Genomic DNA, 13,055 nt, shown 5'->3' on the forward strand with positions numbered 1-13,055 from the left:
ATCTTCTCCCTTGTCTCGTTATGCGACACGTTCAGCATTTGGCGGAAAAATAAACAGCGGGAGTCGACCACGAGCAATCCTTATTTTTCGCAGGGTCCGTCGAAGCGATGCTTGAAGCGAAAATTTTTTGGGGAAGCGAAAAAAAAAAATGAACGCTCGGTTGAAGGAGGCGGGGAGAGGCGAGAAGCGAAAATATTTAGCTTCTCGCCTCGCCCGCCTCCTCCCCACAGAGCGTTCATTTTTTTTTTTCGCTTCAAGCTCGACGGTCACTCTGTAGTCTAGTCGATGTCATGGGAGAGGTGATGCCCGCTCGCTTTTTAGTACTTCCGTACGTTTTAATTGAGATATATGGTTGGGAAATCCTGAGTTTTTCTCACATACAAAAATAAATAAAAATGAAACGAAATAACATTTAAATTTTGATCTGCCGTGAGTGGGCCGCGAAAAAACTTTCTTCCTTCTCCAGTCCACTGAAATAAACTATTGAAAGTCTTGCTCTCGAAAACCAAAATTGCTCGTAGCCGATCATTGCAAAGGTAAAGTAATAGTAAAGTAAAAGGCCTCCAATCGAAGGGGAGTATTCATGACCACTGCATCCATTTCCTTTTTCGACAAGATGAAGTTCAGGTAGTCTCAGTACAGTAGTTTGTCGCCGGTTTGTGTAGACCGGTCCAGTTGTGAGTACAACTTTATACTGCATTGCTTATTTGACACTTTTTGCCAAACGAAAACGTTGCTTGCCTTTATTTAAGCACTTCAGCCTTTGCTACTGAGCGAAACCGAGATCCCAACATTTAACGTATTATTAAAACGAGCTCAATATTTATCGACCGCGCGAGGGGCTACGCTGTTAGGTATGATGGGAACTGGTGACGATTCCATCGCTGGTCATCGAATCAGTTTTCATTTCGTGGCCTCTTCTGCAGTCGAACTGTGTCGATGGTTTCTAATGAAATGACTAGAATCCCGTTCTATCTCTTTTGGATTTAATAACCTATATCGGTAAGTGTTCTTGCGCGTAAATTCAATAGGCTTATTTAAACAAAATGAACTTTTCTAAATTGTAAATAGGCGTATACCGGCCGAAGTATGGCGGGTAAACCTTAGAGAGCTTACGACTCACATCTGAAAATGTAAATTATATCTTTAGGGAACCGAAGTTTGGTCAGTGTTGTCTTTAAGTAAGCTGATGGTTTGCCTGGGACGTGGATTTGCGACGCTACAGACTGTTCAAACCGAAGTAGTTTATAAGGTAAGTTTAAAGTAACAACAAGACAGCGAATCTTCGAAGCCACTGAAATATGCTGTCTTTTCAATAAAGATAATTCGTCTTAAGTCTTAAGTTTGTAAATTCGTCTTAAGCGATTCAGTGGAATTCAGTGGAACTTCGAACTTTGTTTTCGATGTTTGGTGTTGTTAGAAAAGATTTCTTTTGATAAGATATTTGAAGCAGTACCAAAAAAGTTTGCAATAAGGTGGAAAAATTCTGGTACAACAATTTCTTATCAGAGTCTGAGAATGATATCCAAAGTTCACAAGCTATGGGCAAAAGCTCACATCTTTTAAGCGATTCAGTGGAATTCAGTGGAACTTCGAACTTTGTTTTCGATGTTTGGTGTTGTTAGAAAAGATTTCTTTCGATAAGATAATTATTTGAAGCAGTAACACAAAAGCTTGCAATCAGGTGTAAAAGTTTTGGTACATAATTTTGTCCAATAACTACTCGAAGTCCTGGCGGATTTCCTCTTAATAAGCTTAGCTAATATTTTATTTCCATACAGCTGTTTATAAGCTTTTATATATCATTTTGCTGTTGCCTTAAAATAATTGTTAAATGAGACAATGAAGAAAAATTAGGCAGAGGTTAATAGATAGGTGTATTTCGCGCACTGCAGATCTCAGCTGTTTTTTATTTTGACAAGAGAACGTCTTTTATTACATAAAATGTTGAGTGAATCTACATGTTTTAAACGTTCGGTTTTAATCGATGGGTATAAGGAAGCGGCGAAAGTTTTCAATAAATTTCCCAATGGAAATTTACAAATAACTTTGCTTTAGTCATGCATTAACCAGCGATTCAGAAAAGTATGTACATACAACAATTAATGACTGCCATCGAATCATAACATATTTAATCTTAAATACTTCACAGAAAACACTATAAAACAAATCCATTTTGGCTTCTAAATAAGTGTTATAAAAGAGCTCTGTCCGCATGCATTGGAATTATGCCTGCACTTGTAACTGAAAAGGTTTTTTTAGATTTGTACAATTAATGTATTTCAGGAATTAAAATTACTATCGAATAATGATCAGCTTGTTAAGATACAACTTTTTTACAAACTTAAAACTTTTTTGACCCTTTAATCACTGACCCATCAAAGTAAATAAGAGCTGGAAAGCACTGAAAACTTTTTTAAACTCCTTAACAGCAGAAGTTTTTTTACTGTGCTAAAAATTATAATTAATGGTACAATTAATTCATTCTAACTGATTTTTTTCTTTCAATTTTGTTTTTATGTTATGTCATCAATGATCTATCGATGTGTAAATCTTAGATTTTAATCTCAGATGATAACAGCTGTAGATTGAAATTCAGTTTCCCCCATACTCTTATCCTCCCACAAGTTTTTATTATTTTTTATTAGTATGTACGACACAAGTGAATAATGCTTTTTCGTGCACACTGATTGGTTAACTTGAGGGCCCAGATATGTAAGCAAAGTACTATTCACCTCCGAGCTGCTTAAGTGAAAGAAACTGCTTTTGCATGTCGCTTTGTATCTGAAACTAAGAAAAGTGATATTTTGGTTATTTGGTACGCTAATTTTAACTTGTGTGGTAATTATACCAAAACAGTTATTCACTTCAGTTTCTTGATCTGTAAATATGAATAAATGTTAATTATTTTAGTTTTAAATATTTATTGCTTGTAAAATCTTAATATTTCATAAACAAAATATTAAAAAATAAATAAAAATATATAGGGTGATCACATTCCACTGATTTTTAGCAAATTTAGTATTGGAGTCAAAACTACATCAGTGTAAGTTCTCATGGCCATGTTAAAATTTTATGTGTATCTGTTACCAGCTGGCCGTTTTAAAAGAAGACGTCACATGCCATATATATTTGATTACACGCCGCAGCATTTATTTAATTGTTTCTGATTTGAGTGCGATGTATATTTCAGGGAAGCAATTTTAATTTACAAGGCAGCATTTCTTAAAATGTATTTATAGCTAATAGTATGGTTACAGAACTTTTGAAATTTCAAAAAGAGAAGAATGTTTGAGTGCTTGTTTGAAAATATCTTTTCTATATCTTAAAACATAATTGTTCCTATCATGAAAATAATTAAGTTTTGGAGGCTTGCACTTAATTTTAACTGCATTCCCTTTTTGACTTCATTATTCTAATGTCAATGCTACATCATATCATGATGTAGTGTTTTTTCAAAGGCAGCATTTAGTTAAATATAATAACTGCTATGCTTTAACTTTTTGTTGTCACCTCGACAAAAAATTTGATTTTTTTGTTTGTTTTTTTCCCAACAGCAAAGCAGTAGCAAAGCTCAGGCTACAAGGTTAGGTTGCGGCGGTGATCCAGCTGGGCAAAACTCAGGTGAGTGTGTTTGTTCGCCAGTGACTGCTTGACTTTGCTTGATTGACTGACAAAGCCTTTGATTTTCCTGGCAAAGTGCCAGTGAGAGGTTTGTGTTGCTGACACGGTTTTTAAAATTCAGTCATATGTTGGCAGGGAATGCCTGCTTCCAGCTGGCTGTGACCTACCGTTAGCCAGGCTCGGGCACCGGGCAAGTCAGCTGGGCAAACAGTGATTGTCAGTGCAATTCCAGGCATTACCTGCCAACATTGTTGGCAGGGAATGCCTGCTTCCAGCTGGCTGTGACCTACCGTTAGCCAGGCTCGGGCACCGGGCAAGTCAGCTGGGCAAACAGTGATTGTCAGTGCAATTCCAGGCATTACCTGCCAACATATGACTGGATTTTTGAAAACATGGTCTCCGGTTGAAGCAAAACTTTTTCGCCTGTCGCCTGGCGATAGCCAGTGGTCAGGCCAGCCTGGCGCTTGAAAAAGCAGGGGGCTTGGTGTCTTGAAGGGTTTTGGCATGCAGCCCAGGCTTCAGGCTACAGGGTGGTACCATGCCAACCAGCAGGTCTCATAACCCAGGGGGGTGGGGTGGGTTCAAAAAGTGGACACTTGGACTAAAAAACTGATTTTTTGGTCTTTTTTGGTTTTCGTCAGCAGAACTGGCCTGGTTAGGCAACAAGGTTAGGTTGCGGCGGTGATCCAGCTGGGCAAAACTCAGGTGAGTATGTTTGTTCGCCAGTGACTGCTTGACTTTGCTTGATTGACTGACAAAGCCTTTGATTTTCCTGGCAAAGTGCCAGTGAGAGGTTTGTGTTGCTGACACGGTTTTCAAAAATTCAGTCATATGTTGGCAGGGAATGCCTGCTTCCAGCTGGCTGTGACCTACCGTTAGCCAGGCTCGGGCACCGGGCAAGTCAGCTGGGCAAACAGTGATTGTCAGTGCAATTCCAGGCATTACCTGCCAACAATTGTTGGCAGGGAATGCCTGCTTCCAGCTGGCTGTGACCTACCGTTAGCCAGGCTCGGGCACCGGGCAAGTCAGCTGGGCAAACAGTGATTGTCAGTGCAATTCCAGGCATTACCTGCCAACATATGACTGGATTTTTGAAAACATGGTCTCCGGTTGAAGCAAAACTTTTTCGCCTGTCGCCTGGCGATAGCCAGTGGTCAGGCCAGCCTGGCGCTTGAAAAAGCAGGGGACTTGGTGTCTTGAAGGGTTTTGGCATGCAGCCCAGGCTTCAGGCTACAGGGTGGTACCATGCCAACCAGCAGGTCTCATAACCCAGGGGGGTGGGGTGGGTTCAAAAAGTGGACACTTGGACTAAAAAACTGATTTTTTGGTCTTTTTTGGTTTTCGTCAGCAGAACTGGCCTGGTTAGGCTACAAGGTTAGGTTGCGACGGTGATCCAGCTGGGCAAAACTCAGGTGAGTGTGTTTGTTCGCCAGTGACTGCTTGACTTTGCTTGATTGACTGACAAAGCCTTTGATTTTCCTGGCAAAGTGCCAGTGAGAGGTTTGTGTTGCTGACACGGTTTTCAAAAATTCAGTCATATATATATATATATATATATATACATCCCTGGACAGTGGAACAACATTGATTATTTTTCAAGAAATACTTTATGAAAAGTGTTTAAAAAGAGTATCAGAGCTTCTAGTTCTCCAAATTTCCTTGAGGCGATGCCTCCAGAACCCTCTAGCATGATCTTGCCTCGTCTATGCCAAAATGTCTTGTGATTGGACTGCTCTGAAGCCGTGCTACCGACATCTACCCTCGCGTATATAGAAAATGAGAAACGCTTTAATGGTTTCATGTTGCCTTTCTATCCGGCCATTTCTAGAAGGAGTTATAAAGTTCACCTTGGAGCCTTCTGATCCAAGTTATGCTAGGAAGGGAAGCAATGCCAGACTTGTGTGGGACTACAATGTGGATGATGAACAAAAGGAGCTACTGGGCATTGGTTTTTATGTGCTAGTCTCTAATCGTCCGTTTCTTGGGATGCTAGTACAATTTAAAAATGGTACTGTTGCAGAACATTCAAAATTACCTGCTGCTTACAGAGGAAGAGTAAGGATGGAAGGAAATGCTTCTCTTATCATTGAGAATGTATCTGCTCAAGACAACACCAGATTTATGTGCAGGCTATATGCCGAGCTTGGTGCAGACCACGAGAGCGTAGTTCAACTGATTGTAACAGGTACATATTGTACAATATACATAAATGAAAATGGGTTTTCAACCAGCAATAAATGTTTTGTTTCTTTGTCTAAACAGGATAACAGAAGTACAGTTGTTGGTTGTTTAATTAAAATATTTACATCTATGTTGTTGTTTAATTTACATCTTTACAACTATAGATAAAATATGTTGTTAGAAATACTTAATAAATTAACCAGTGAAAACCATTGATTTTCTTACTTAAACCCTTGAGTTCCGATTGTAACATAGGTTGTCCACGAGAGATCTCCATCTTCCCCTGTCCCTGTCCATTTCCACTTGGTTCCAGCTCAGTCCAGCTTGTTGTACTTCAGCCTCCCTTGATATTGTTCATTTTGTTTTCGGTTTTCTTTGGTTCCTTTATCTCTGAGGTGCCTTCGAAAATCATGCTGGTCACACAGCTGGCAGTGGGCTTTCTCAGCATATGACCTAGCCAGTGCCATTTCCGTTTTCTGACTTACAGGTGGAAATTTGTTCTTCTTCGGACTTCCATAGACATCTTTCAGAGATTTCTCGCTTTTTCCTGCTATGGAATTCGGAGAATATGCCGAAGACAATGATTGACGAATCTTATTGTTGGCAGCTTTGGTCGCAATCCTGATCTCACATGCAGGCAGAAGAACACTCTTCACATTAGTAGTGATGATTCTAAGCTTGTCTTCACTAAGAATGCACGTGATTTCCAAATTTGCCTTATGATATGGAATGCAGTTATGGTCTTCCCGATTCTTGTTTCCATGTCCGCCTTCACTTGAGAGAGACAATGTTGAAAGATAGATGACCGTTTGATGTCTTGGATTTCTTCTTTTTTAATGGTGAAGCCAAATCCGTCGTTTTCCTGGTTCAATCTCAAGCTCTTCGTCTTTTGGATGTTATTCTTTAACTTAATTATTGCAGACATCTATCTTATGCTTTTGAGCTTCTGCATAATATCACAGTGCCGTTGAAACAGTAGTGTTAGGTCATGTGAGAAATCAATGTTCTCGAGGTGCTTTGACAATAACCAATATGATGCGTCTACCTTGACATTTTTCCCTTCAGGATCCAGTTCATGGCTAACAGAAATAACAAGGGGGCATCCATCCGTAGGCATCCCTGTTGTACTTAAACAGTACTGGGAATGGGTTTATTAGCTGTACAAGCTACTCTGAAATTCGAGGATAAAAAAATGATGATGACGATGATGAATGTATTACCACGGGTGACGTGGCATGTTGATGGCTCGAAGGCCAGTCAGATCATTCTGATTCCGATTTAATTATCTTATAACTTTCGAGAACGAGACAAGTTTGGACCATGATTCGCCAAAAGCCCGTTGATTTGAGATCTCAACCAATGAAATGGTCATTTTAGCTGTTTGCCTCTTACATAAGTAAACGAACAAAAGAGCCTAAGCCAAACCATAAACCTTTCTAAGCGCTAGTCAGGACGTTCATTTTATTGCAGAAGTACCAGTCTTCAGCCCATCGTCAATAAACGGAAGTTACATTGAGGGATCCTCAGTCAATATCAGTTGTACAGCGACTGGAAAGCCCGACCCGGAAGTATCAAGGATACGAAATGGACAAATTAAAAAATTCGGACGGAAAACAGCAAATTTGAACTTCGACAGAATTACCAGGACAGACGATGGAATGTATACCTGCACGGCGAACAACTCAGCAGGGACGAAAACTCTTATTGAAACGCTGGTAGTTCGTTGTGAGTGTGAAATCATTTAATTCCCATTTGTAATAGATCAGCATTACTCAGCAAACATATTTAAGCACATTCTTAAAGGTGCCTTCCTTTTCAGACATTCGATACAAGAAAAATCAATGAGGGAGACGTCACCTTTTGTCATTATGCCTCCCTTTTTTTTCTTGAATACGCGGTACGTCGTCACACTCAAGAAGGGCCAACATTATAAGTTTAGTCAATAAAACTAACAAATATGGAAAAAAAACTCTTACCATAAGTTTTGCGTTTCATTTTAATTAGACAATTAATACAAGCAAAATCAGTGATCAACGAATGGAGCGTTTCCTTTTTCCCATTACGTTTTTACTAAACGAATTTAAGCAAATGTAAACGAATATTCATCTTTCCATTCACAGACCCGGCAAAAATACTTAACACTACTTTATCAGCTGCTAGTTCTTGGATTGGTCAGACAGTGACGTTGAAGTGCGTGTCAGATGGTGTTCCTACACCAACACTCACCTGGTACAAACCTGATGGAAATGAACTAAACACAGTCACAGCTAAAGAAAGCACAATAGACGTGACGATAAATTCTAAGCAAGATTTTGGTAAATAAGAGTGTGTCGCTAACAATGGCCTTGATCCTTTAAACGACGCTTCAGTATTCCAGCGACAGATAGGTATGTGTATCAAAATATTGTTGATTGGTAAAGGATGATTTAGACAAAAGGCACGTAGTCCCAACTATAGAAAAGCCCCTTTTCGGTCAGTTAGAAGTTAAACAGCTCATTAAATCTTAACTATTAAAGTAGTCATAACAACTGACATTCCAATCACAAACAAAGAACGTATTTTAAACCCTTTTACAGTAAAATGAAATTATCTTTAAAATGTTTTACAACACTTAAATACGGCGACTTCCAAATGATCCATACCGTTGACCAGAGACATAACCATATCCCTTTATATCCCTTTCCCGGCCCTAGTTATATCCCAAGTTATATCCCTTTTACGAATACAGTTTGTAAAAGCCTGTAGTGTCTTGACAGATCAGCCAAGACACTGCAGGCTTTTACAAACTGTATTCGCAAAAGAGATATAACTCGCTTAATGGACACCGGCTGTAAGGGCTGCATATAATGCCTTTCAAGTCATATTTTTTTAGTCATAATTTTACAATTAGTTAAAGATTTCAACGTCATTTATATCATATATTATAATAACATTTTAAATTTTATATCACTTAAATATATTTTTATTGTATTGATATTGGTAGAAGTGTAGTTTTTTAGTTTTTAGCAGTGTACCCTAATTAGTATGGTTTTACAATTTAACATCTTTGTATTGCTCTACAATTTAACATCTTTGTATCGATAAAATGCCAGGCGGAAAGCAATCAAAAACAGCTTTGTTTGAGGAAATCGATTTCAACATTTACAATGATGGCGACAGGACGGCAGCGTACATGACCGACAAGGACGGCGTACCATAGTAGTAATGTACTACACTCTGAGGCAAATTTGCCTTAGAGATGTAGTACATCACTACTTCCAGTGCTGGATACAAAATATGGGACAAAAATGGATTCAAATATTGGAATCAAATATTAGAATCAAAAACTGAATTTTTGCGCTGGATTACAAGCGGAGCGTTTCATAGTATTTTATTTATAAAATGCATGAAACTTATGATCAAATATAATAAAATATTATATTTGCTCCTTATCTTAACAACTGACACAAGCCTGAAAAACCAACCCTAAAACAACCCTTGGTTCAAATAAAAAAATCTTCTTATACTCTTTTTCAAAATTTTGGATACAGTGCTTTTAAACAAGCCGAGTTTTTATGCTGTTGTTATTATCATGGTAAATCTCTTGTACTGAATATCTGTTGTGAATTATCTTCTAAAACGATTATGATTTTTGTTATTTTTGAATTCATTTTTTCTTTTTCAAGGTTGGATAATACACTGTTTAAATCATTGTAAATGTTACATATGTATTTACTTGTTTCATTTTCTTCATTTAATAATTTTGTTAATGGCTTGCAATGTCCATCTTGTTTTAGTTTTTTTTCTAAATATACTAAAGTGTCTAGATTTTCATATACCCAATCTCCGAGTTTTGATAATTCTTTTAATGTTACGATATACTTCAGTGTGTTTATTGCGTCATCAGACATATTTTTGAATGTATCTGCTTTGAAACATATTTTCTTTAAATTTTCCATGTTTATTTTCATGTTGGTCATTTATCTATATATATAGTGTATGTTTTTATTTTTATGCGTTTTTTCATGAATCTCTTATACTCTTTTTTTTAAAAATCTTGCATCTTAGTGCGTTTAAAACAAACCTCGTTGACATAATGAAAATCAAAACCTAAGATTATAACCTAGGATAAACAGATGAGTTTGTCTTTAATATCCATAAGGATATGTTTCTATACAGCTATCCGATATGTGTTTTATTGCGCGCTTGTCATATCCAAAGGTGTATACCTTTTCTTCATATTTGTTTACAATTTGTTTATTCTGTCTAGTTATTTTATTTTCATTTACTAATGTGAGTTCTTTGATTTCGTTCTTTACAATTTTAATCATATTTGCGTGATTCAGTATCTGGGAATTTTCATGGTTTAACCTGAAACCTTTAATAACACATTTCTGTTTATTATTTCCATATGTGAAACTGTAATTCTTTGGACCTCCAGAAACGAATGTATTATTTATAGCTTCACCCCCTAACTCATCTGTTAAATCGCCTAGCATATCGCCTGTTTCTATTGTCTTACCATTCTGGGATTCAATATACACAATACTATCTGTATCAAAATATAATACCTGTTTATCCAAATAGTCAAGTTTTTCATACAACATTAACCGTGCACTGCTAGTCGTAAAACATGCTACATATATATTCGTATTATAGCTGTTATCAACAAACTGATCTTTGTAAGTGTAGCTCATTTGCACCATTTCTTCATTTATGAAATTCATGTTTAAATTATCTATTGTGTCATCTAGAACTACTTGGTAAAATTCATTTATATCAGTTACGTATTTGCACTGATTCATGTTATTTCGTTGACCAAATTTCCCCCAAAGTGAGTTTAAACACATTTTTGCAATGGCTCGTAAACCTGAATTTTCATTTAATTCACCTAAATCAATATCTAAATTCTTTTTGACTTTATTTCTGAAATTCATCTCGTCATTGTTATTTTTAAAATTATATTTCGTTGATTCAAGTTTGAGTTTCATAAATTTTTTTATATATCCCTTGAATAGATCGTCGGATGAGTTTTCAAAATGCCAAACTTCATATATTTTTGTAATTCTATACCCTTTTTCAATGGCTTTGTTGACTTCATCGGTTGTCCATGTGCCTATGAATGCTCGTTCATTTTCACTATGTTGGCATCTTTCTTGTTGTTTTGATTTAGCACATGATATGCACAGAGGGAACATTAGCTTTTCAGCTTTTTCGCATTGGATTTTCACTGGTAAAACAGGATGATATAACCCTTTTGGTGGTAAAATTTTACATTTTATTAGTCCATACCATTTTTTATCGTATTTTTCTGGTGATATTATTTTTTCAGGATGACCTATGGGATATTTTTTGTAGAACTGGACCGACGGGTATAAGGAGCAAAAGTCAACGTATTTTCCACATTCATCTTCTTTGAATTTGTATAAGAGCTTGGAAGCATTAGTCCTTCCTCCAAAGAAAGAATCTCTAGGGTTTAGTGGGGTAACCACTTCTCTATTCCAATCATTTTTATAATATTTTTGAAAACTTTTGTCATTTTTCAACTTGCATTCCCACATTTCAATAAGATTGTAACCAGCAGTTGTTATTTTGTTATTTTTTTCTTGTGTTTTATTATACAAAGTACCCATATCACTTTGATTCTTATTATTGATAACATCAGCCTTGTAGCAATCTGGGCATCCATGCCAGAAGCAACCTTGAAATTCATAAATAGTATTTGTAGATGCACAAAAACCATCTACTTTTAATTTGTTATTGTTGCATTTGATAACTTTTTCACCACCTTCCAAGGCATGTTGAATTTTAATTTTATTTTTCTTACTTATGTAATCAAGCCATGCAATACTGACTGCACTATGGTTTTCTGTTTGAACAACATTATCAACCACAGCTATGGTATTTTTTGGCATATAATTACCTCTATAAATAGCCATACAAACACCAGCTATTGTGATGTATTTTAATGGATCGATATTTTCTTGATTCATGAAATCTTGCCTGAATTTTAACATACATCTTCTTAATATATCAACATCTGACCTACAGTATTCAATTATTTCTTTTTTGAAATCGAAAACATAATTTTCATTAACACGATCATCATACCATTGTAAAAATTTTTGCCTATCATGTGATTTCATTTGGTTAAATCCATAATGATTTTTGGAAGGCATCTCTCCTATATAGTTTTGATTACAAATTTTGTTGAAAAAATGTGGGAAATAGCCCTTTTTCAGCTCGTCTAAGCCAAACGTTTTTGGAAACGATGATAAGGGTTGCTGAATAAAATTTAAGCTGTCGATTATTTTGATTCTTAATTGTGGAATTTCCATCATCATAATTTTTGCACCATTGTAAATACAGTAAGGTTTAAAACCATTATCAATACACCATTTAAGAATAAAATGAGAATCGTACCCTTTGGAATTGTGAGCCAGAAGTGTGTATCCTTTATATTTTTCATTAAGAATACCATTACAAAAACTATTAATATCATTGAAGATTGTCTCATTTCCGTTGTAATCATGACAGATAGCTAAATTAACTTCATGTGTGCCAGTGTTTTGTGTACATTCGAAATCAAAAAATAAATATTTTTCATTATACGTTTTGCATGGGTAACAATAATCTTTTCGAGGTATGTTTTTATTTAATCTGCAAGGGGTTTTGTTATTTTTGATACAATTTCCTCCCTTGCATTTTATTTTTTTCATGAAACATTCATGTTTGTTCTCACAATATTTATTGCAATTATTACACATTTTGAAACCACATTTATGTATTTTTATATATGGTTTTAGTATGATTTGATTGCATTTTAAGCATTTAGCAACACTGTTACATACGGCCTCATCACCATCTTTTATCGATCGATTACGTGTGTGGTTTTTGAAACAGCTGTCACCATGAAATACACGATTGCATTGCTTACATGTAATGTCTTTACCGTTACATTTATCTCCATTTGGGAAATATTTAAAGCAAGAAAGGCATTTTTGGGGGCATTTGTGTTTATCACGTCTTGTATAAGCTTTTTTGCAACTATGACAGTAATATGCTACATTTAGAAAAGCTGTCATTGATTTTATGACATCAAAATGATTCCGTGTTTTGTATAAATAAATTTTGTCAATTCTACCATTATTAGCTGTATATATGATTTCATTAAACTGCTCAGAATCGATAATGTTAATCTCAATATCTAAATGTGATGCAAAGCTATTTACATCTTCTAAAGTATTGCCATACTCGTTAATTTCAACATT

The 13,055-nt window shown here is 36.1% G+C and overlaps 1 protein-coding gene and 1 long non-coding RNA gene across 2 annotated transcripts in view; both read left to right on the plus strand.

The window, feature by feature from the left end:
- The window catches only part of LOC144640417 (muscle, skeletal receptor tyrosine-protein kinase-like), a 35,537-nt gene extending 26,897 nt beyond the window's left edge, over nt 1-8,640 (plus strand). The window contains exons 2-4 of the mRNA XM_078499571.1: nt 5,453-5,809; nt 7,276-7,530; nt 7,926-8,640. Coding sequence (XP_078355697.1) covers nt 5,453-5,809; nt 7,276-7,530; nt 7,926-8,128 — 815 coding nt within the window. The 3' untranslated portion in view covers nt 8,129-8,640. The remainder of the gene's footprint in view (nt 1-5,452; nt 5,810-7,275; nt 7,531-7,925) is intronic.
- Nucleotides 891-4,329, plus strand: LOC144640427 (uncharacterized). Its single transcript, XR_013568368.1, has 4 exons — nt 891-1,002; nt 1,151-1,252; nt 3,558-3,624; nt 4,269-4,329. It is a non-coding gene; the product is annotated as an uncharacterized LOC144640427 (long non-coding RNA).
- Nucleotides 8,641-13,055: the final 4,415 nt, after the last annotated feature.

The sequence above is a fragment of the Oculina patagonica genome, unplaced genomic scaffold (assembly GCF_052425735.1).
Source record: "Oculina patagonica isolate OP01 unplaced genomic scaffold, crgOcupat unplaced3, whole genome shotgun sequence".
In the NCBI taxonomy this organism is placed as follows: domain Eukaryota; kingdom Metazoa; phylum Cnidaria; class Anthozoa; order Scleractinia; family Oculinidae; genus Oculina; species Oculina patagonica.